This window comes from Sander vitreus, chromosome 10 (genome assembly GCF_031162955.1).
Source record: "Sander vitreus isolate 19-12246 chromosome 10, sanVit1, whole genome shotgun sequence".
NCBI classification, from domain to species: domain Eukaryota; kingdom Metazoa; phylum Chordata; class Actinopteri; order Perciformes; family Percidae; genus Sander; species Sander vitreus.
In genome coordinates this window covers 17,180,272-17,204,395 of record NC_135864.1, presented here as the reverse complement: position 1 = coordinate 17,204,395, position 24,124 = coordinate 17,180,272, and the positions used below count along the sequence as shown (strand labels likewise).

Genomic DNA, 24,124 nt, shown 5'->3' with positions numbered 1-24,124 from the left:
GTGTGTGTGTGTGTGGGGGGGGGGTTGTGTATCAGTGCCATGTGTGTTTTTTACATTTGTACAGTTTGTACATGTCTGTCTATATTTGTGTGTGTGTGTGTGTGTGTGTGTGTATATGTGTGTCTGATGGAGAAATACTTAATGGTACTGCTGCTTCCTTTTTGACTATGTATGCGTTGAATTCTAAGTTGTAATTTGTTACGCAACCAAACCTCAGCAGGAGCTCCTGTGTGTGTGTGTGTGTGTGTGTGTGTGTGTGTGTGTGTGTGTGTGTTTGTGTGCACATTTGTGTGCGTTTGTGTGAGAGAGAGACCTTGAGGGCATTTCCACCCTCTGTAGCTGAATGCTTGAACCATCCTCAAACATGTGTAAGTGGTTGTGTGCATGTGAGTAGTCTTTGTGCATCTACTGTATGTGTGTAACAGACTTCAATAATGTTTCCCATCCCTCCAGACACAAAATGTCACTTGGCTCAAAGAGAATTATACTGTAAGTGTGTGTGTGTGTGTGTGTGTGTGTGTGTGTGTGTGTGTGTGTGTGTGAGTGCCTCTTGGCTTTTTTGTGTATTTCCCTGCACTGCTTCGACAATAACAGCACTTGAATGAGATTCTTTTTTTTTTTACAAATACCACTCTAATGTTGCATCCACACACAAAAACACAGGACCCTTACATATAGGCACCGAAGCATGGCAGGCACACACACCAAATAACAACCAATAAATCACAATATTAAAACCCTCCCCTTCCTCTCAGCAATGTGTGTACGGGCTCCTCTTCCCCGTTTTATTACTCACATTCATCACAAGCGCACACACACACTCTCTCTCTGCCCTATATCAACTTTATCTCTCCTCTCTATTAGCTGCTTACTCCCTTCATCTCTGTCTCTTTCGGTCCTCTCTGGAGAACATACTGAACAGAACGAGGTCAACTGCAGACAAGAGTGGAGACGGAGAGAGTAAAGAAAAGAGTTGTACGAGCTGAAGATGAAAGATGAGGTGGATTGGACTTTCACTTCTGTTTTTGTGACACTAATGCCTGCAACAAAATAACTGTTCACAAAACACTTAGGACTTCTTTCAGTGCTTGCAACTAATACGAATTCATGTTAAAGAACTTACCCACATAAACATGTGCGTGCACTTGCACAAATACAAACCAATAAAGACATATTTAAGCACTTACATACCTTTATTGAGATTCCCAGTGACCAGTTTGTGCAGGGACAAAGCAAACTTGACAAGTCCCTGTTTGCAGCGCTTGGCACACCCCGCCATCCTGACAGCGACCTGGGACACGGCGGGCTGAGCAGGGCCAGGGGTTTCCAGGTCCAAATCAGCACTCTCAGATCGAAATGGCAATCAATACAACTTCTTCTCGTGGAGTGTATAAATTCAACAGAGTGAAAGAAGCAGAGGAGAGCGTGCTCCTCTTACTGTGTCGCCTTTCGTCCTGCTGAGCTGGAGGGAGAAAAAAAAGGAAACAATTATCTCCCCCTGCTTTCCCTCCCCCGCTCCTTCTCTTGCGCCTTCTCCATCCCACCTCTCAATGTTCAACGGCCAAGTTAGTGACTGCTTGGGAGCATGGAGAGAGAGAGAGAGAAGTGTGTTGAAGAAATAAACTTAGTGTCAGAGCGAGACAACTATAGCTAGTTACAACCTAAGTTTCTAAGAAAACTTTCTTCCAATCTGCAGGCAGCCTCTGAGACTGCATCATTTTAATGAAGCAATCTCATGAGCTCTTCTTGGATTTCTCTCTCTTCATCTTCTTCTTTTCATTCCTCCTGCTTATCAAATGTATCCCTCCTTTTAAATAGGGAAGCAGTAATCCACTTTCAGCACCAGTGACAATGGACAGCTCCTCACAATGCAGAGCAAACACACTGAGCTCGTTCTGTTTCTCACTCTCTTGGCAAACACACACACACACACACACACACACACACACACACACACACACACACAGGTGATAATTCCCATCACATATGTTGTGTGTAAAATCTTAAACTACAAAGTAACTGCTAATTGTGGCTGAGAGAAATGTTGTGGAGTGAAAAGTTGCACAACATGGAATACTCTTTGCCACTGCTACAATCCTACACTAAATGTTCATATTGGCTATCTCAAGATCCCTCTACTTTATTCCTTTGACCCCAATCTCAGCTCATTAATATACCTCCAGCCAGACAGCAGGACTGCCAATCAATTTATCAATTCAATTTAAGTTGTATTTGACAGATCTTGTAATGCATCACATGTTGTTGACCTTTACCAGGCCTCTAATCAATCTACACATAACTCAAGATAAATATTGTGACAAAAAATGGAAAAGAAAGAGGAGGAGGAGGAGAAGAGAAGAAAGGAGAAAGAGGATGCAGAGACGTAATCTTATCATGTCCTTCTGGGCTATATTTAGTCCTGCATCACATATACTGGGCTGAGGGCTAGCACGCAAAACATGGAGGGAAAACAGCAATAACAGCAAAGTTAAGAGGAGGAGAAATGAAGAAATAGATGTCAACAGACACTATGGGGTGGAGAGAGAGGCAAGCAATGAAACAATATAAATGCAAATGAAAGACATAAAAAAGAGAGAAAAAGAAAAAAGAAAAATAAGAAATAGAGAGAATTAATGGAGAAGAAGGGAAATAAGCTGTGGGGTCTGCCAAAACGAGGGGGTTGTAAAAGTCCCAAACAATCTCTGGGTTGTTTGCCATGGAATGGTTAGGCAGACTCTGAAGTTCCACACTTCATGAAAGCAGAGTAAGGTGGGATAAAGACAACATGAGAGCAGAGTGAAAGGAAAACAACAAAGGAAGAGGAGAGGTGGGGGAAATAGAAGCAAGTCAAGCGGTTGAGTGGAGAAAAATAAGGGAGAGGATTGTTTTCTGAGGCGCCACTGCTGTTTTGGCTATTAAGCATGAAGAAGATTACTGTGTGGGGGAATTAGCATAAACATGCTTCTCTATTACCGCCCCCATTGTTCATGATTAATGAGATTTGGGTTGCCTTTGCGCACAGATTCAAGGATGTAATAGCAGCTAATTGCTTGTCTCTTCCCAAATTAGAAGTTGCACTGTTCGATGTTTGTTTCAACATGGATTTGCTCAAAGTGATAAAGCTTTTGTTTCTCTGCCTGGTAGGAGGTGGCGAGTACCTGATGGGCACTTTGGATGATGAAGATGTGGAGAAACCTGAAAGAGAACTAGGGTGGAGAAGAGAAGAAACAAGAGGAGCTGGAGGAGAGATAGAGTTTTGTGACGGCAATAAAGCGCTTCAAATTGAACTGAAAAAATGGGGCAAATAAAAGAGAAAAAAAGGCAGTAATATAAAATACTTGGGTGAAAAAATGGTAAAGATGAAAGGAAAAAATGAGGTTGAAATAGAGAGATTAAGGTGTATAAAGAAATGATGCAAACAAGAGAAGGGATCAAAAAATAACTGAAATTGGCTTGAAGTATGAAGGTGAAAGAATAGAAAAAGAGGACGAGAAGAAGAGATGGAGTGAAAAGAAAAGAGGACAGTGAGAGAAAAACGGGGGGGGGGTGGAAATGGGCAGAAAAATGAGCGAGACAAAAAGAGAGGCGATTGCTTTGAAAGCTGTAGATCTGTCAGAATTGAATCACAAGCGGCCAGCTGTAAGCTCTGATAGTGCTTTGCCTCTAAATATAACAGGCACTAAGATGGACTGATATGGCCACAACAACAGACACAGAAATGGTGAGAATAAAGGAGGCATCTTAACACAGAGGAGAGAAAGACGGGATACAAAATGCCATCTGTACACACAAAATTATAAAGCATAAGTGCTCAGCGGTTGGTAATTGTCTTTTGATGACATTTTTTGTGTCATAATATGTTTGCATAATATGACAATATCCATGCAAGTTCCAGCATTCACTACACACAACAGTATAACAACCACAACACTGCTGTATGCCAACTCAACACACCAAAACAAACCTTCCAGCATCAAGACCCATCTGCCCAGACACAACAGCGGGAGAAACCCACTTTTAGAGCAAATCTGTGGGTGTGAGCAGCAAACATTGCCCTGGAGGTCCGGAAGTCGACTTCAGACTGCCACCCCACTTGAGCCCAGGACTCTGAGGGTGTCTGTGGCATGATGGAGTGACAACGTCCCCTCTGGATGAAATTAAAAACTCACCACACCATCGCCCCCCCCTACCCCACCGTGCTAATGACACACACACACACACACACATAGTGCGTCTCACTATCTTTGTGGGGACCCGTCATTGACATAATGCATTCCCTAGCCCCTTACTCTAACCTTAACCATCACAACTAAATGCCTAACCTTAACCCTTACCCTCACCATAACCCTAACCTCATTCTAACCCTAATCCTAAAACCAAGACTTAACCCTCAAACAGCCCTTTAAAGTTGTGGGGTCCAGCATTTTGGCCCCACAAAGCTGTCCGGACCCCACAAGTATACTGTATTCCCAGTTTTTGGACCCCACGAATGTAGTTAAACAAGAACACACACACACACACACACACACACACACACACACACACACACACACACACACACACACACACACAAACTCCTGCAAGAGGGAGATATCCCCTGCAGTGCTAATAAACTCTCAGCCACATATGCAGAGCACACACACACAGCCACAGAAAGCTCCAGAAGTGTCTTTACACGTCACAGCAGAATATTCTCACAGGAAGCTTGAGCCCAGCTGTCATTGACACCCCCCCTGACAAGTCATGCATGCACACTTACTTTTAACTACAGCTCCTGTTTTCCTCCCATCTCCTTCATAACTCTCTACTGTAACTCAAATGTTGGCTTACATGGGTTGAGTCAAAGCTCCATATCCTATATGGCATCCTCTATGTTGGATTGTGTGTTAATAATGAAGGTGAGTGTAATGAGAGTCCCGTGGGTCCAGCTGAGCTTCTTGTAGGCTGATTCAGGAGCCGGTTGTGTCAAGCAACTGCACTGCAGTTTTTATTGCAGCTTCTTCAGTTGGTGCAGTGCAGGACTAGTAGGCCGCTAGTTCATCTCAAATTTGAGTCTAACCCAACTAGGAGGGTCTGGCAAAGCGAGACTAAACCCAGCAGGTATATGACAGGTGTAAAAGATCCAACACGCAATGCAGCAAAAAAATGCACCCCATTATTTTGCATAAATGAAGTCAACTTATGTAGGGTTTGGACAACTGTTGTACGGAAAATAAATACGCAATTACAAATAAAAAATGTGTTATGTATACTGTATAATATACAATATAATTAATAGAATAGATAAATACACTATCAGGCTTCCTTTACTCATCTGCAGTTTGATATTTTTTGTTGTTTCTGTGATGTTCATACATGTAAGTGTAAGAGTATTAAAATACTTTAAAAGTAGCACTACTGCAATATAAACATACTCCATTACAAGTATAAGTCCTGTAATAAAAAATTCACTTAAGAAAAATTACTTAAGTATTTTTACCAAAATGCCCTTTTAGTCAAGCAAAAGTACTCATAATGCAGAAAAATGGCTCTTGTGTGTATTATTTATTATATTATTGGATTATTAATACTGATGCATTAATGTGTCAGTAGCATTTTAGTGTTGTAGGTGGTCCAAGTGGAACTAATTTGAACTATTTTATGTGTCAGGTAGTTTAATCTAGAACTGCCTCATATTTTATGAAGCTGTGAAATAAAGACAGCGGAAGAAATTGCAAGATTTTCATCTGAATTGTATAGGAGTATTATCTGAAGTACAGTTCTCAAGATACTATTTATTTACTTTCCACCACTGCAATAAACTGACATGGTGTAGAAACATAAGGGCTAAGATGTGTAACTTTAATTTTAAAATCTTTTGGTTCATCTGTATGAGATGTTTTTGTTGTATGTGATGTTCATACAGAGTATACTGAGTAAGAAAGGACAAGAGCAAGAAGAGCAGAATAAAAGATTAAAAGACAAATCTCTCTCTCACACACACACGGTACTCTTTCTGCTGAGTATGAGCAATGACGTTCTCAGAGGAATTCCCAAAGCTGATGAGACCAGCAGGTGATTATTAAGCTCCTTTTTTTTATTTTATAGCTGCCGATACTTCTTCTCTCACTTTAGTTTTTGGTGTTGTGCCTGGTTTGTATTGAATGGGAGAGCAGACACTAAGATGTTTTAGATTACCTGAGCATGTCTTTGTATGCACGGCAGCATCATCCACTCCACTAAAGCTCTGGTAAAAGCACCTGTCAGATAAAGTGACTGAGCTCTCTCTCTCTCTCTCTCTCTCTCATTAATGGGAAGTGTTTAGGTTTAATAGTCCGGAGTAAAGCTAAGAGTTTCATATTTAATCATCTACACTACACAGCAAGTTTAAGTAGACAAATGTATTGTCACTGTCATATGAAAACCATGTGTCTCCAAAACATTAACTTTTCATGAGATAAGACTCATTTTCAGCTTTGTGACGATGCATTTTTCACATAATCGAATGGGGTTAAAATGGTTTATTTAGCTTAAGAAGCCCACAAACAAACACTTCAGTTTATTGGAAAAATTAATTACCAAATTGTGAAATGCATGTTTGTTTTTCTGGACAGCAACACATTAATCTTATTGCCAAATCTCAATTTTCTCAATTCTACTCTAATTTTAATAAAAATCCGTGAACCAAAACTGATGTTTTCACCTCTTGTATCAGTTTATACACACACACACACACAAAAAAAAAGACAGTTAATATTATATAAACATTTATTCTCTGTACAGTTGTTAGGAATCAATAGGGAATCAATATTTTCTGTTATTGATAGAAAAATACTTTTGCTGCACCATGATCACTCCACACCCGTACATCCAGTAAGTAGCAAAAGAACATCATAAGTGTTGTGAACATTGTATAAAACAATAGGACCGTGCAAACATGACATCTATTAGGTATGAAAAACAAAGTGTCACTCTGACAAAAAGGCATACAGTTTGTGGTACATTGACATATATTCTTTATAATATTCTTTACAAAAAAATATCAGTGACAATCTCTTTTTTTTATTTAATCTTCTAGATATCAGTAACGACTGTGTGCAAATTTCCAAACTTAAATAAACCTGTGTTTGAAGTAATCCCATAGACCTGTGAGGAGAAGGAAACAGAAGTCTTTGGAGTGAATTCTTTTTTTCTCATATTTGGCTTCATGTGTAAAAATCAAGTAAGATGACCTGCGGGTACAATGTTGCTTCGGCACATTTTACAGCATCTGTTGCTTTAAAAAAGGCTTTTGATACAGTAAGTGTCCCTTTAGCCAGCTCTTAATGTCACAAAGTCCAGAGAGGCAGCAGCGGGGATCTCCGATGAAGCAACATGACACATGATCTCTCGGTGTTAAACACAGTGTTAAAATGTGCAGCAGATGCAGACGTCCCTCCAACATTTTCTTTCTAACAATGTTAGCAAATGTTGGTGTCACAGGCAGCTTTTGACAATGTGATTAACTTTTTTATCAGTTTGTCAGGATTTGTTTGATTGGCAGCCACTCTGGCCTATCACCTGGCAGTCTCAACATCACAAACCATTCAAAAGGTGAATCCAGCGGGCGGGACTCTGAATCAGGAAGTTCTTCCAACAAGGATCAAGCGATTCTTCACCTGCTTTTAAATGCAAATTAACTCTCAGCGCAAAAACAGGGGTCTTTTTTTGTATGACATTGTTTTGAGGTATAGCGGCCAGCCACAGGTCACTATGTGTAAATAAAGTATAAAGTGAGATAACGTGAGATTTCTCTGATTGGTTGACCTGAGCCTGAGGGTATCCCAGCAGTGTGACGGTGTATCTCCCTTGCCGCCTGCTGAGGTGGAGGTTAGGACGGCCCCTCAGAGGGCTGCAGCTATACATGGCTGTGCACTGAAGGGCGGACACACAGGACAAAGGGAAAAATAGATTGTCACACAGAACAGAGGAGAATGAATAGTGTTGGTATGAAAAGGTACCATTAAAGGGGACATATGAAGAACTCACTTTTCAATGCCTGTGCACACACATTTGTGTATCTAGAGTGCCTACCAACCCACAAACTGTGATATAAGAAAACCCCGTCAATTTTGTGTGAGCTGCCTAGATCAGAAAACATGACATTCAGCCAGCCATTCAGATTTGGCTCCCTTTTCTATGTCACATGCAGGCTCGTTGGAATATATCGCCCCTCTTCTGAGTATCTCCACCCACGGCTTGAGAACTACCTTTGCAAATACATACTTGTTGACCTTTGCCAACATTACCTTTGCTGTAGTCAGGACACTGAGAGTCAGTGGTGGTCTGTTCTGACTGAAGTCCTGTACATGGTGTGGACAAAGTTTGAACTGAGACCATTAGAGCCCAGTGTTTGGACACTGATGTGGACTGGGACACTCAGATCGACATTCTCCAGAATACACTGTAGAAAGAGAAACAAAGTATGCAGTACATGAATTATTGTTATCAAGTTTCATTTTTTTAGAGTGATAACAGGATACAATAATGCACAGCTTTTAAGAGAGTGATACCTTGGTGCACGCTGAACTCATGACCGATTTGTGGAAGTCCCCATCGACAAACACCTGAGAGGTGACAAGAAATAATAAGTACAAGAACAAACAAATAATAAAGTCCATGTAGTTTGCTCTGCCTACCCTGTATCCATACACAAATGTGCCATTACTGCAGCCCAGCTCGTCGAGTGGCGGCCTCTCCCAGCCAATCATGAGGCTGCTCTGGCCCACTGTTTTGATGACCTCAACAGAGCGAACCTCAGCTGGAGCTTCTAGAGGTGATCAGACAAAGAAAGATCAAGCACATTACCCTCTCTTGCTTGTACGATGCTTGTAATACTGCAAACACAGGGTACAATACAAGGCACTCTAATCTATATATCTCATTTATCTTTAAAATTATACCACAATAAAGTAATATAACAGGACTCAGTGCATACTGAACTTACTAATGAAAAGGGAGGGAAGGGGGTGGGGGGTGGGAGTTGAGGGTAAACCGTCTCTTTGTTAGTACCTTGTTTCACAGAATGAATCTTTGTATTAGTTTCACTTCATGAATGAGGTGTAATATGCATCTGTTATGCTCAAAATCCCACAAATAAATCATTAAAAAAAAAGAGCTTACTAATGAAGCCAAGCGGTTTATTAAATGTTTAGTCATGTACTGCAGTGTCTTACTGTGTGTGTAATAAACAGGACATCAAAGTTTTATACATTTCAAATACAAGAGACAGAAACAGAGAACGGTCCATACAGTATATAAGCTGGGTATAATCACATTGCAGGTGTGTACAAGCAAAAAGTAATATTCCACAATCGTAAACTGCAATATCGTGCACCGAAGCTATAACTCGTACATGTGCAACGTTTCAGCAAATGGTGTTTTATTGTCAAATCAATACAGGCATTTCAACTTTTTATAAAAACAAGAATGTCTTCTACCAGGACTTTTAGTAATGGTGTGTTCTGCCTTTGTGTAAATAGTCTTGAATATTGAATATGTGCATTACCTGGTTTGGGTCTTGCAGTCTTGGTCTTTTCAAGAGCAGCAGTGGACTTTCTGGCTGACTTGTTGGATCTCTCAGGAGAGCAATGAGCAGGTTGAGTGCAGGATGCAGCAAATACAAGTCCATGATATGCCAGGGCAGCACCATCCGTTTTAGAAAGCATGTTAGAATGATTAGCCTCGGAGGCAGTTGATATGTTAGGGGCAGTTGTGTCTGAGGCAGTGGTTTTCGGATCAGTGTCAGAACATATTAAGACACCAGAGTCAAAGGTAGTGGTCCTCTGAGTTAGAGGAGTAGAAGCTGTATGTTTAGCATCAGATATGTCAGTGATACCAGTCATTTTCTGTGTCAGTTTTGGGGATGTTGTTACATTAATGTGACTGCAGGAGGTGGATTTGGCTTTGCAAGGCGCCATAGTGGCAAAAGGAAAGTTAGAAGAGCTAGAAAGAGCAGATATTGTAGTTTTAGATGGATCTGCTTTAAAGTGTTGGTTAGTAAACATGTTGGGACTGAATGCAACATTAGCAGATCTAGAGGCGACTGCATTAAAAAGTGTTGTTGACTTATTTGTGGGCATCACTGCTGGATTGTGCTTAGTTTGGCTCGCAGCAGCAGCAGCGGAGACTGGGAGAGAGTTGATACGTGGAATATTGGAACTGAGGCCCTGCTTCTTTGTCTGAGAGGCTGGTCTCAGGTCTGCAGGAGCTGAAAATGAGAGACTTTTCCTGGGCTGCTGTCCTCTTCCTCTGTTCTCTGGATCCTTGAAATGAAGAGAAAAACATTTATTAGACGCATAGTAACATAAACTAACATAATATCTGGCTAGATGTAATCTCACGTCTGGTGAGACTTACATACTAAGCTGCATCTGTGTAATGACGAATGTTCAAAATACTTCAGTGTACCTGATAGCTGCTCATTAGAGTCTTCTGCAGTTGCTCATGTAGATTGATGATCTTCTCAGGACTACTCAGCCTCCTGCTCGGACTGACAGGCGTGCTGGAGGAGGGAGGAGTCGGACTCAGTGAGGATCGAGTCGAACTGGGCGGATCAGGGGAGGCCTTCCCTTTCCTATCCGGGTGATGAAATCCAAATTTCTCTGGTCCACTGGCCGAGGCAGAGAGCTGGGGTGGGATTGAGAAAAGGCATATCAGTGTTTCAGTGTGCAAATAGTGTTTCTCCCAATTTAATTTAAGTTACAATTTAAAGTGTTAACAATTGTTGTCTAACATTTTTAAACACTGACATGTTAATGTCAAATTAACTATGATAACTTGTAAAGATGACAGTAAAGAAATGACTGCGGCAGCTTCGTGCTCACATGTACATTGAAACATTTTTGCTTATGAACAGGGAGAATGATTACAGCAAGCAAAACCTGTTTAAATGTTTATATTTTGACAAGGTGTGGCTCACTTTTTAGCTTAAAGAGAACTGACAAAAGGGTAGGGTCGGGGGAGGGGGGCAGGATGAGTGTATTTTCTACATTTTGTTTTACATTTTTTTGTTATTGTTTAGATATTTTAATTTCAGTTGTTACTTCTGTTCTTTATTTATATGTTCTCAAAAACGAAAGAGAGCATTTTATATCCTGGTTCACATTCACTGTGTGCATATTAACATGCTCAATAGAAAACATTTGGACAGTCAATGATTTTTGCTGTACTTAAAATAATAAATATGTCAGAAGTGATTATCATGACATTGTCTTTTTCCACAATCTGTCATTGTGAAAACATATATCTATCAAATATGAATTTCGTAGCATTTGTTTTATTAATTCATGCATGGTAGCACAAAAAGACAATATACTATGGAAGCCGGGAACTGCTGCCTATTAGGTTTATTTATAGAATTATTTTACAAAATGAATGCAGTTATGGTGTATTGCTGTTAAAATGCTAGCCCAAGAAATAAAACAAGCTTTGAAAATGAAAACATACTTGAGTAAGTATTAGTTTGTAATTTCTCACCTGTGCTGTATTGGTGATGAAGCTCTCTTTCGGTGCTGGAACAGGTGATGGTGTTGCTTGGACACGGGCATGCTCATGCACTGCTGAGGTTGGCACAGGTGAGTTTTTCTTTAGTGGTCCTGTTAGTGCATGAGTGACTTCACTACTGCAGTCTTGACCATTTGTTGTGGATTCAGCTATAACTAAAGATGTGTGTTTTTCACTTTCTAGTTCTCTACAGTTTACCCCAGATTCAGATATGAGTCCATTTTGGTGTTGCTGATTTACAAGTGGGGATATAGTAGAACAAGTCTGATCAGGTGTGACTCCACTAGTGTAGTCTTGGAATTTGGAAATAAATCCTGGTGTAAACCCAGTGCTGTAATCCCAGGTCTTCCCGCTGCTCCCTGGTGTGAATGCTGCAGTGTAGTCCTGCAGAGCAGCGTCACTGAGCAGCTGCTCAACCTGCTGTGTGAGTGTAGAGTCCACACAGCCTCGTCTGTGCATGGCCTTCATCATCTGAACCAACAAGCTGTTCCTCTCCTGACACTTCACCACCAGGCAAGACAGCTTGGCCTGTTATTGGATGTCAGTCAAACTCCACAGCTCAGAGCAGTTCAACAGAAGTATTGACACATGACAACAAAAGCTGCATCTCTCTTTCCTCACCTTTAAAGGAGCTATTTCCAGATCCGTCTGGCTCCTCTTTTTCAGGAGTGCATCATACTACAGTACAAACAAAATAAATAAAAACCAACCATGATAACTACTGTTAATAAGATACAGATAACAACTGATCAGCACATAACACAAAACTAACTGCTTTGACTATCATTGACTGCAAAGCCACAGCTGACTTTTAACACCTTAGCTCTGATGTTGTTGTAACGTGTCCTGAGTGAGATGAGAACAGCGCTCAGATCATCCTTGCTGCCCTGCCCTCGTTTTAGAGCAATATACTCTGAGTTTAGCTCCTCTAGAGCCACCGTCTGTGCACACACACACACACACACACACACACACACACACACACACACACACGTTTTACATAGTCTTTGTTCAGATTCAAGAATCAAATTTATAACAGTTGCATATACAGTACAGGCACTTAGAGCTAATCTATGGTAAATATCAAATGAAAAAGAAACATATTCTGTCTTTTTTTACCTTAGCCTTGAGCTGAGCTGTAAGGATGTTGTATTGCTCCTCTATTTGCACCTTGAGTGACAACGCATCAGTCTTCTCCCTGACCAGGCCTGTCAGTTTGCTCTGCAGCTCCTTCACCTGCAGCAGACGTAAACACCGGTTAGGTCTAACAAATAAATAAGAGACAAATAACAATGCATTAGTTTAGGTGTTCACCTGGAGGTAAAGTTAGTGAAAAGCAGTACCAAAAGCAACAGGGAGTCCGAAATACACGGCATATTTAGAGCTTTAACTCTATGTGTGTGTATGTAATGTGTGCATGTTGTGTTTTTCGTTTTTTTTTTGCTCATGGCATTTTTGTAATGTCTATTTGGTTAAATACCTGCGTTGTGAGGCTGTCATTTTCCTTTCTGGTTTCTTCCATATGATTGGCTACATCTGTCAGCCTCACCACCTTCTCAGCTGCTTGGGCCGACTTTCTCTCTGCCTCCTCTCTCCTGACTTCTGATTGACACAATTCACTGTGCAGCCTCTTGATCTGAACATGCCACAAACAAACACATTAAGTTACGTAGTGAAATCTCCAATCCCAACTCAAGTTCTACGGAGTTCTCTATGACCTAAAGCTTGTGAGTGGACTTCGAGTTGGGGTTGTTTGGTCTAACTACTATTATTTAGTTTAATCAACAAGTGTCTCAAGTAAATATTCTCTTCTTTTACAATAAATGTCCACAAATGTTAAAGAAGGTTAATGTTAATGTTTAAACCCGCATCTGCGTGCTCTGGTCCAGTTTGTCTCGTGACATCTTTAGTTCTGCTCCCAAATCTTCAATCTCCCTTATCAGATCACTTTGCTCCTGTAGTCCATCCGTGTTGCATTAAGTGCACAGTGATCCAACATAATGATACACGATGAACCACATTGCTTAAAAGGATATTTAAAGTGACACTAACATAATGCATACAGGCAGTAATCACACCACTCTTAATACCTGTGCAGAGCTTTCCCTGTGGTCATGAGTCTGAGATCTTTGTGCAGCTCCTGTTCCATCAAGAGTCTCAGTCTTCTTTGTCGAAACAGCACTGTTTGGATTCAGCAGATGCTGCTTCTGATTCCTCCCCCCTGTTTGTGTTTGGCTGGGCAGAGCCACGTGGAGGCTGTTTCTTTCCTCTCTTAAGCCTTGAAGTAACAGCTTTATCTGCTTTTCTTCCTGTTTCAAACAACTGATTGAATGTTCAATTCGTTCTTCATCTTCTCTCAAACTGCTAACTGATTTTACTAACTTGTCCCGGTCTTCTTGTGAAGGTTCCTTGTCTCTCTGTTCCTTCAGACACGTAAGGGAATCAATTAGTTTATCTCTCTCTTGTTTCAAAAGGGTCACCATCTGGCTTAACCGGTCACTCTCTTTCTGTAAACAGTGCAGTGACTGCATGATTTCATCTCTCTCTTCTTTTCCACTTGAGAGAGATTCTAAAAGTTTCTCTCTCTCTCTTTCGAGACCAGATAAAGACTCTTTCTCCTCTTTCAGGCTACATATAGACCTTATAAACTGGTCTCTCTCATCCTTCAACCCATGGACTGTCCTGGTAAGCTGCTCTCTCTCTTGTTTGAGACCAGCCAGAGACTGAGAGATGCTGTCTTTCTCCTCCTTCAGTCCCCAAACTGCCCGGGTTAACTGCTGTTTCCCTTCTGTCTGTGTTTGGACTGAAAGAGCTACTTCTCTCTGCTGCTCCCTGAGAGCATTCATGCAGCCTGACAGTTCCTTTTCTTCTGTTTTGAGACTCTGGACAGACTTGGTCAGCTGGCCCACTTGATCAGTCAGTGAACTAACATGCAGACTGCTTTGCAGGCTATTCTGCAACGGATCATAGTGATTATCATGTTGAGAACCAAGTGCAGAAGCTGCACTCAAATCGTCTGGTTGTTGACTGGACACCAACTGTGGTTCTTCCTCTTTTAGCCCACTTTCCACCAAACTGTCCCCACATTCTTCTAGGTTCTTCTGTTGTAAACGTCCTAATATTGCAGCTGTATATTCACTTTTCAATTGAAATCCACCAAGTTCCTTGCCAACCTGTGATTCCTCCGTACGTTGTTCACTCTCCATTAACCTTTGCTGTAGCTCCATGATGGTATTAAGATCATCCTCAGTCTTCTTGGTGAGTTCGGTAATCAAACACTCTTGTTCCTGGTTGTTCTGCTCCAGCCTGACTCTGTCTGCCTCCAGCTTGGAGATATGCTCCCTCAGCTGTGTTTGCTTCCTCTTGATCTCCTCATCTCGGAGCTCAATGTGAGCAAGAAGCGCCTGGATCCGTTCTGCCAAGGCCCGGTTCTCCTGATTCAGGGCATGGACGAGATCATCCTGGGCGAAGGCGAGACTGGTGTTATCTTCAGCTCCAACACTGGTGGGTAGTGTGCTAATCTGAGTATGCAAAGAGGTGAAAATTGTCATTTACTGGAATAGTGTGTAACTGTAAGTTGGTCATTTCAGCTGTATAAGAAATGTGGGAACACTGCAACCCCTGTGACATACCTTTTCTCTTGAAGACCCCTGCTCCACCTCTGCTTCTTGTTCCTTTTTCCTGAGTTGTAATTTCAGTTGTGTATTCTCTTGAGCCATCCTCTGCAGCTGCTCCTGTATGTGCTCCAGGGAGACCTCCAGCCGGTCACGTTGATCTTGAAGTGCTTTGAGATCCTCCCCCAACCCCAAGCTCCTGTAGGCGTCCCTAAGGGCATCAGATTCCTCACTAGGGCTTTCCTCCAGGTTTATGATCCCTTTGGAGTGCCAGGTCCCCAGTTCAAACTCATCTAGTGTATCTGTAGTCAGGGAGAGTGACTGGAGGCTGGAGTTGGTTTTGGAACTGAGGTGGCAAAAGATTTTAGATGGAGTTTCTGATTTGGCAGATGAGGAGTAATCCTCTGTGTTGTTCTGCATGCTCTCTGCTGTGGCCTGGTGGTGAACAAGTGGAACTGCAGATGAATGAGGTTGGCCTGTTCCCTCAGCCAACGTAAGATGTTCCTACACAGGAATCACAGTTGTGAGTCAAAAGTTGTGAATCATTCATGTAAAAATTAAAATGACAAAACACTTAATAATATACCATAATCCAAAGTCATGTCTCTCAGTCAGCTATAGTGAAATATTGGTATTTGGATACACCTGTATAAGCATTTACAATGGAGGAGGTGGTTATGAAACCCTAAATCCTCGCAACAGAGCTTTCTCTCTCCGGGAGCATTCACCCCTTTCATGCTGTAATACCTTCTCATGAAATAACCAGAAGGAATTTACAACGTTAAGCCAAAAATAACACCGGATTTAATATTTATGGACATACATATAGATATTCATGGCAGTATTATGGCAGCTACGATAGCAGTTTTACTTCTAAATGACATGTGAAAATGTCTTTCTAATATCATGATAGAGCAGCTTTGTCTCTTGAGAACAGGACACCCATTGTGCAGTCTGTTTTTGAATTGTGCTTGTGAGATATCCTGTACTCTCACGCTAATCATTCCACCTTAAAACAACTTTATGCCGTTACCCTGCATTTTATTACAGGAGATAAATATTGTATTCATCACTGTGTATTGTGTGAAAAAATAAGCTGGTCCTCACTAGCAACAAGAAGTGAGCTATACACACTAGCATGTTTGTTAATAAATGTATCCTACTAAAGCTGCCTCAGAATATCACATCTCTTCTCAGATTAAAAACTACAGTTCATCAGATGAAGATCAGGACTAGCTGAATCTAGATACCCCACAAATAAATACTGAACATGAGAAGACTGCCTTCCAGTACTTTGAACCATATAAATCAAATGAACTAAATATGACATTAAAAGTATAAAGTCTCATCACATTGGATGAATTCAAACTTTAATTTTGGACCTTTTTAGAGATGGCTGTGTTTTGTTGTTTTGCTGTACTCAGGTATTGATCTCAATGAGACTACCTGATTTAAATAAAAGTTCTAATAATAATAAGCATGTCTTACGGACCTCTCCAGAACTCTCCACTGGGGAATGTCCCATGGCAGTGGTATATGAGAGACTGTTGGACCCAGGAACTGGGCATGTGGACTCAGGCACTGCGGATGTTTGGTTAGCTGCGTCCGTAAGACTCTGCTGGAGTCTGTGGTTCTCCTCTTTCAGCTCTTCGACCTCCTCCATCAAGGAGTTTTCAGACAGCTTCAGCTGGTGCACCTCTGCCTTCATCTCCTCCACCTTGCAGCCTAGAAAGTGGCTGTTCTCCTGGGCCTCCTGGAGCTGCTCCACCAGTCCCCTCCGCTCTGTCATCCCTTCCTCCTCTCTCTCCAGCCGAACCCTGAGATCCTCCTGCAGGCTCAGGATGAAGCCCTGCAGCATGGCTTCATTTGAGTTTTGTTTTGTGTCTTTAACTCTTCCCCCCTGTATCTCTTTCTCACCTGCTCGCCCTCCTTCTCTCTCAATTCCCATACTTGGCTGCCATTGCCTCCTCCTCTCCTCCTTTCTCTCCTCCTCCCCTTCACCCTCTCCTCTCATGGGAGGCAGCCTCCCTTGTTCTTCCCAGTGTGTTACAGTCTCGGCAGTTAATCTGACTGCACTCATCGTTGCCATGCCAGTGGCGGCACTCACAGTCATGTCCAGTAGCTGTTTTTCTAAAGTGTAGATCCGGTTCTGTAGGCTCTGCTCTCTGTCCCGGGCCAGGCTGAGCTTGTGCTGGAGTTGGGTTTTATAATTCTCGAAGTACTGGGACTGGCGACTCATCTCCTCCTCTTTGGCCTTCAGCTGCTTCTGACAGCGCTGCAGTCGATCCCTCCAAACCTGCTCCCCTCGCTCCTTGTCCTGGGTCTGGACAAGAGGGAAGAGAGAAGGATGGAGACAGAGAGAAATATTAAAGAGAGAGATACAACAGTGGAGTCTGGAAAACCAGCTCCTGAGTTATCCTCGTTATGCCAACACGGTTACTCAAAGCTTGCTTTACAACATGTTTTAACCCTGATGGTCTCCTGAACATTAATGTCCTCTTAGAATATGTTTTAGTTTGTGTATTAGTATTGCAAAATTAGTTGTCTTTACTGTAGAGGTTATCTGTTGTGACCTTTGTCTACTTTAATGTGCATGACCAATCAAACCAGTTGTCCCACTGGCAATTAAAGTTATCTATCTATTGAACCACCACAGTGTAATTACTTAAATGCAGATATACAATGAATAGTTATCCCTAAAATTACAGCAAGTCTCAAAATTTGAAATTGAAAAAGAAAATTTAACTTGGAAACGGAAAGTGTTATTTCCCTTTTTTTTTCCTCAGGCAAAAAAAACTTTATATGGCAAAAACAAAATAAGATAAATACTTTACTACTTCAATTTATAAGAAGAGGCAAAAAATACTATGCATGTTGTATCTCTGTCACTTTTTGCCATGTTTTTTACTGATCTACAGACAAATTAAGTTTTGTAGCACCGCTTGTAATTTTAATGAAATTACTCCAGAGTGAAGGTCCTTGTCCATTATGTTGTCTATCCTTTGTACACTGAACAGGCATTTAGTCCAGACCTATGGAAGGTAAAACCTGTGTGACTAAAGTTAACCTGCAAGACTCACACATCCCTTACAGCTTCAGTTTGTACACCCGTGCCTATTGATGTTTGAGATCCCAAGCACTCACCATGGTCCTGACCTCCTCCCTGAGCATGTGGAGTCTCTGGTCCAGCCTCTGGGAGTGTTGCATGCTGGGGAGGTGGGAGGCAGAGGCTAGCTGATAGAGCTGTAGCAGCAGGCTCCTCTCTGACCTCTCTAACTCTCTGATCCCAACACCACAACACAGACAAGCTCACATTACATCATCTTAATAAGTTCACACAAGTTTGCATATTACATAAAGCTGGAAGGTTGAATAACTTAATCTTTTAATTCAATCTAAATATCTACACATTTGATTCAGTTTTACCTCCCAATGCGAGAAGAACAGATGAAAACATGCAAATAAAATCTCCCACAGTGAGTAATTCCAGGGGAGATGTTAGTAGCAGCGTGCTCGCATGCAAGTGTGCAGTGCAGTCAGGTGTGTGTGATATGCAATATCACCTTGGCCAAAAGTGAGTATATAGTAGCAGGTGTGTGTGTGTGTGTGTGTGTGTGTGTGTGTGTGTGTGTGTGTGTGTGTGTGTGTGTTTCACCTGATCCCCTCTCCCCCAGTCTCTCACCTGTTCCTCAGGTAGCTGTCAAACTGGAGGGTTGAATGTGCACTCTGCTCCAGCTCAGTTAGCATTGAGTCTGTTACCACGGTAACAGAACTGCTTCCGGTGCCCGTCATGTCTGATGATGTCTTGTGATCCTCCATTGGTCAGCCTGTGCCAACAAGGTGAGGTTTACCTGTGGCACAGGAACTGATGGAGTCAGACTTACTCAGTTCAGTAAGCAAAAAAAGGTTAAAATGTTACACATCTTCTTTGTGATGCTTGTTTTGTATCTACACATCCGTCATAAACACACAGCCATTGGCAAAGATAAAAATAGACATAGAAAAAGATACACAAGCATAAAATACAGTCATCTATTATTCACCAAGTCAACAGCTTGGTAGCAAGTTGTCGAGCACAGGTATCTCTCAGGTTACCCCGCCTCCTAATCACCCTGTCTCCTCCTGCACAGCCCACCACATCTCACAAACCCTCCAACCCAAAACGCTCAAAGGATAGGTTCATATTTGTACTCACATGCTCATATGTGCACTGAAACTGTTTTCTTGTTGCTGTAATCATTCCCCGTTCATACTGCCCGTTAAGAGATATGGGTAGCTGACTATTGTTACCTAATAAGCAAGTAAGCTAGCAAGCAAGTCTGGCTAATGCATAACTAAATACAGACAGAAAACATAAGTCAATGAATCACCAATTCACGTTTGTATAATGAGAAAATTATTAATTTGCAGATTTTGTATTCTGGTATTCTTCAGTATACCTTAAATAAGCTGTTGTAAAAATCCAGGTACAAAGGAGTAAATTCTCAAAGGTAAACTTAAATAACAACCTGTTTTTTGCGCTCCACTGATTGTAGTTTCATCTCTTTAATGCAGCAACAAACTTCCACAAAGTTCAGCTTCTGCTCTGTGAACTTAGTTTTGCTGTTGTTTCCTTAGAAACACCACGGACGTTGGACTTTGCCAGAAGCCTCCATATCCAGTTGGCACTCAGCTTGTTCACCCCCTTCCTCAGCACTGTTTTTGCTCTTCTTCCTCTCCTCCCTCCATCTCTCCTTTTCTATTGTCCGAGTGGGCATTCTTTCAACTGAGGCTGTGGCTCTTCTCCCTTTAATAAATCCTCAGATTCAGAGTTTTCTCTCAGTAAATCCACATGTTTGCTACTCACAGAGGAGTTTTTATGTTCCAGGTCCAAGAACCACTATAGTAAATGTTATTTAGAAATAAATCTCACTTAATCTCATGTATATTTGTTTACTTATTATAGTTTCAAATATGTTTGCATTCCAGGTAAGGGTCAAAAGTGCACATTTTTCAAAAAGGCCATGGGGTTTTTGTGATCGGTCTACAAATGCATAAAAAACAATTAGGGTTTGTTCCATCCTCGCTTGCCTCCACAGCACCTTAATACCTAAGAGAAAGGAAACATTGTTAAATGATTCCCTCATCATTATTGTTGTTGTTATTATCACCACTATAACTGTGTTAAAAACTGATATGATACAGCGAATAAAGGTGCTACCTGATGTGGGTCCACGGTCACTTTCATTAAGGCCAAAGAATAAATGCTAAAGAGAAAAACAAAAATAGGAACAAAAACTAAAAGGAACACAAGGGGTTTAATCAACAGGTGAAAAAAAGGGAGAGAAGAAAAAAAGAGTGTCAAGAAGTTAATAAAATAACACACATCATGAGTATGGTAGATGTAAACTCCTTCACATTCTCTCGTGCTAATCTTTGTCTAGTCACGTTACAGTTCACACATACTCCACCAGCCACAACAGAAAGCTTTCTTAGAAAGAAGCAAATATGATGTGAATATGTACCTTTTCCTCTATTTCTTTTATTTGTCTCTTCTGCAAGTCAAGCCTGGTCTCCAGCTCTCTAATTCTCTGCAAGGCAAAGACAGACATGGTTAGGTATATGTTAGAATAAAACTTAGACTATTTGGCCAGATCTCATACAATCTAACAAAAGAAACGGTTGTTAAACAGTTAATAAGACCGTGATCCAACTATTCCTGTATATGCTCCAAATACTCTGCCTCTTTCCCATAATGCCTCTGTCTCCATGGTAGCTGTGCTGGGTAAGAATGAGCTGCCATGGCAACTGAAGAGCAATTCTAACATTGAACAGTGGAAGTGACTCCATCTTTGAGACTTTAAACCCAAGCAGCTTTTTCACTGACTGCTGAATAACATACTGTTCACTCTTTTACCTAGCTACAGTGTCTGTAAGTGTGTTCAGGCTTCAAAAAGGAGGATGCAAATGAATTGGCAAACACAAAAGGACAGACATGGAATTATAAAACTCAAAAACACCGGCTTTTTGATTTAATATCATCTGCTCCAAATGAATCTTTGGTGGGGCTGATGCTAAATGCTTCAACCAAACACAGCTTAATCTTTCATAAAAACAAGCAGTTTAAGTCTTAATTATTAGACCACTGAGTCAGCCAGGAGACTGAGAGAGTGTGTAAACTAAAGAAAAACTGTGGGAAAGGGAACAATTTTACTGGACTTTTGGATCCATCTATAAACTATCAGTAGTTTCCATAGATGTATTTAGTTAGTTAGTTAGTTAGTTAGTTAGTTAGTAAGTATATTTAATCACTAGTTGATTAAAATTAGTTTTAAGTGTTTTGTGGTTAGAGATTAGAAAACAATGTTAGTATGTTACAGTACAACTGATACAGATGATGTTTAAGGTGCAGTGATTGTTGACGTACTCAATGAATCACATATACTGTTCGAGCCATGGGTGTAAAACTAATGTGAGGGCAGCAGGGTGGAGGGATACTGAAGTGGGGTTGGGGGGGGGGGGTATTTAGATCACAATGACACACACACACACACACACACACACACATTAAATTCATTCAGTCTTATCTTTTCACTCTTCCACTTCTATGTATGCAGTTACAGATAGGGTTACAGGTTGCACACACAGGGATACTGCATCTTTCTCATAGCACCAGAGGTCTGCTAGGGTCAGACGTTTCAGACAAGTACCAGGGGTCAGATTGAGGGATGGCGGGACGCAGTAACCTGACTCGATTTATTTCAAGCCTTACCTCCTGGGCCTGCTGTAGGAGCTCCATGCGCTCCTGTAAGATCTGACTGTCAAACTGCCGGCTCTGCCGGAGAATCTGACGCCGCAGCTTCTCCACAGCTAGCCTCAGCTCCTCCCTCTGCCTGTCTGTCAGCGACTCGGCCACCGCCTGGCAGGCTGGCTGCTCCTGCTGCAGAGCGCTATACAGCGTGGCCTCCAGCTCCTCGATCCTCTGCACAGCCAGCCACATACACACATATACAGATATACACACACACACACACACACACACACAGGTGGACGTGCACATGCGCATGCAAAAACACACACAGGCATGCACAAGCACACACATGGAGGCACGCACACAAACAAATACACATACGCACGCAAACACACGCACACACACACACCACTGTGACCATGGCAGATATGAGGAACACTGTACCACTTTAAATTGGGGGTTATTTAGGCTCGACCTTAATATGGTAACTTTAACAACACAAACCATCTTTTTATTCTCAGTCTCCTACAGATGCCTGACTGGTCCTGCAAAGTTACCATGTAAAAAACAAGCTTTAACCATAAACACAAACCAACCCCAAAACTGACCAAATCTAATGGTTAGAACTATATGGAGAGTGACGTAAGTGTTAACTTCTGTTTCCTGGGTATGGTCTATTTAAGTCAGTGGGAGGGGAGAATGTTTTAAGATCATTAATGCTAACTAAATCTAACATTAACATCTTATTAAACCCATTCTAACATTTTTCTTCAACTTTGATAGTTGTCTACTTGAACCAAGTTACACAGGATATTCATAAAAGGCAATACATGTTCATATTTTCTACAATTTTAGAGAGAGTAAATCAGTGATTTTTTTTTTTATCAGTGATACCTCAGAAGATAAAAGAGCAATCGGCCAATAAACAAGAAGCCAAATACCAATTAAGTGGCTTACATTGTTGAATTTAAGACTTCAGTGGTAAAAGATGCAGTATCCCAACACAATGCAACAAATTTACAAATCTTTATGGAGGATGTTGTATTCATGATGTTTAATGGGGTTCCAAATGTTTATGTGTCACGCTGGAATGGCAATGTGGCACCCCTGCATTATTCACTCACTTTTTCATGAAGCATTATTTCTTGTACACAACCTTGGTTATTGTTGCAAATAATATAAATGAGTGCATTTTGTCTGTTTGAGAGGCTTTGGCCAACTTTTATATAAAAGGGACAAGGTCATACTGCTTCAGGCTGCGTACCATGTAGGCCTGATCCAAGGCCTGCTTCCTGTAGTCCAACTCTTCCTCGAGGAATCCCTTCTGCTTACTGAACAGCTCCTGCAACAAGATGTGATAATATATAATACACAATGTGGTATCACAACTATATGGTAGAGTACAGAACATACTGTACAATCAGGAAAACTGTGAGTGGTAACATTTTACATCTGGGCAGGCTTTTTGACATTAAAACAGCAGAAAACAGACAGTTTGTTTTGGGTATATGACAGTGAAAAGTCAGGTATATGATCCTCTTAAATTTAAACAGACAGTCAAAATGTTAGAGGATTGTGTACTCTAATGGTAAATTGATTTTTTACCTTTTCATTTTCCAGGTCGATCATCTTCTGTGTAAGGGCAACCTCTGTGCTATCTATCTGCTTCAACCACTGTACAGGGAGGATTGGGGCGAAAGAGGAAAGACGAGGGATTAATGCTTTCTCAGAAGCTAAGATAACGGTATTATTTTCATCCATATTTTACTTAACAAAAATGACTCAAATGTAGTGACTGTTTTCGAAATAAATGTTATAAAGTGTTATGGCAATGTGAGTCCCCTGAGTGCCAGTAAAAACACTTTCACTCACCTTTTCACACAGTGAGATCACCGTCCCTGCTTGGATCACCGCCACCTGCTCCTCATTTCTGAGATTCTACAAAAAAAAAAACACAAGGAGTTATCAGAAATTATAAGAATACAAGATATTTAAAAAAGAAAAGATCTTATTTTAATCTAACAGTGTGTTGTAACTCACCCCATTATCCCCCAGGATATCCAGTTTCTTCATCAGCTCAGGAATGATTACATCCTGCAAGTGAAAGTCAGACATCAAATTGATGGCGTGCAGTCTTAAAAGGAAAAGTCTGTTTGTGTAAGTGTGTTATCACCTTGACTCCCTGCTGGTGGCAGTAGATCTGCAGGGCGCTGCTACTGTTCTCAGGGAACGTTGACATATGGAGATTGAGGGCAGG

General features: G+C 41.3%; 3 protein-coding genes across 4 annotated transcripts in view; all 3 read right to left on the bottom strand.

The window, feature by feature from the left end:
• kcnip1a (Kv channel interacting protein 1 a) overlaps positions 1-1,279 on the bottom strand; it is a 38,895-nt gene extending 37,616 nt beyond the window's left edge. Inside the window, exon 1 of the mRNA XM_078261425.1 lies at positions 1,192-1,279. Within this exon, the coding sequence (XP_078117551.1) occupies positions 1,192-1,279 (88 nt within the window). The remainder of the gene's footprint in view (positions 1-1,191) is intronic.
• Positions 1,280-6,760: 5,481 nt separating this feature from the next.
• On the bottom strand, positions 6,761-20,582 carry LOC144524392 (uncharacterized). Of its 2 annotated transcripts, XM_078260602.1 has the most exons (17): positions 20,338-20,582; positions 19,646-20,226; positions 18,820-18,988; positions 18,282-18,417; positions 16,630-17,460; positions 15,156-15,641; positions 13,614-15,044; positions 13,004-13,159; positions 12,643-12,759; positions 12,145-12,201; positions 11,497-12,051; positions 10,429-10,647; positions 9,527-10,283; positions 8,658-8,788; positions 8,532-8,585; positions 8,268-8,422; positions 6,761-7,893 (listed from the first exon to the last, which is right to left on the bottom strand). In XM_078260602.1, exons 3-16 carry the CDS (start codon positions 18,954-18,956, stop codon positions 8,294-8,296), a joined length of 5,196 nt encoding a protein of 1,731 aa, XP_078116728.1. In that variant the 5' UTR covers positions 18,957-18,988; positions 19,646-20,226; positions 20,338-20,582; the 3' UTR covers positions 6,761-7,893; positions 8,268-8,293. The 2 variants fall into 2 exon arrangements, with proteins under 2 accessions (XP_078116728.1, XP_078116729.1); XM_078260603.1 differs by lacking the exons at positions 18,820-18,988; positions 19,646-20,226; positions 20,338-20,582 and adding an exon at positions 12,342-12,464 and having other exon boundaries at positions 18,282-18,522.
• A 2,280-nt stretch (positions 20,583-22,862) lies between these two features.
• Positions 22,863-24,014, bottom strand: LOC144524394 (janus kinase and microtubule-interacting protein 3-like). The gene is made up of 4 exons (XM_078260606.1): positions 23,908-24,014; positions 23,740-23,805; positions 23,473-23,541; positions 22,863-23,209 (listed from the first exon to the last, which is right to left on the bottom strand). Exons 1-4 carry the CDS (start codon positions 23,980-23,982, stop codon positions 23,090-23,092), a joined length of 330 nt encoding a protein of 109 aa, XP_078116732.1. The 5' UTR covers positions 23,983-24,014; the 3' UTR covers positions 22,863-23,089.
• Positions 24,015-24,124: the final 110 nt, after the last annotated feature.

Coding starts and splice junctions, on each gene's coding strand:
- LOC144524392 (XM_078260602.1), bottom strand. CDS start 18,956: ATGGAGGATCACAAGACATCATCAGACATGACGGGCACCGGAAGCAGT. Junction 18,418..18,819: donor GACAGCTACCTGAGGAACAG/GTGAGAGACTGG, acceptor TGTTGGGATCAG/AGAGTTAGAGAGGTCAGAGA. Junction 17,461..18,281: donor GGGAGGAGGTCAGGACCATG/GTGAGTGCTTGG, acceptor CCTCTTGTCCAG/ACCCAGGACAAGGAGCGAGG.
- LOC144524394 (XM_078260606.1), bottom strand. CDS start 23,982: ATGTCTGACTTTCACTTGCAGGATGTAATCATTCCTGAGCTGATGAAG. Junction 23,806..23,907: donor ATATCCTGGGGGATAATGGG/GTGAGTTACAAC, acceptor TTTTTTTTGTAG/AATCTCAGAAATGAGGAGCA. Junction 23,542..23,739: donor TGATCTCACTGTGTGAAAAG/GTGAGTGAAAGT, acceptor CTCCCTGTACAG/TGGTTGAAGCAGATAGATAG.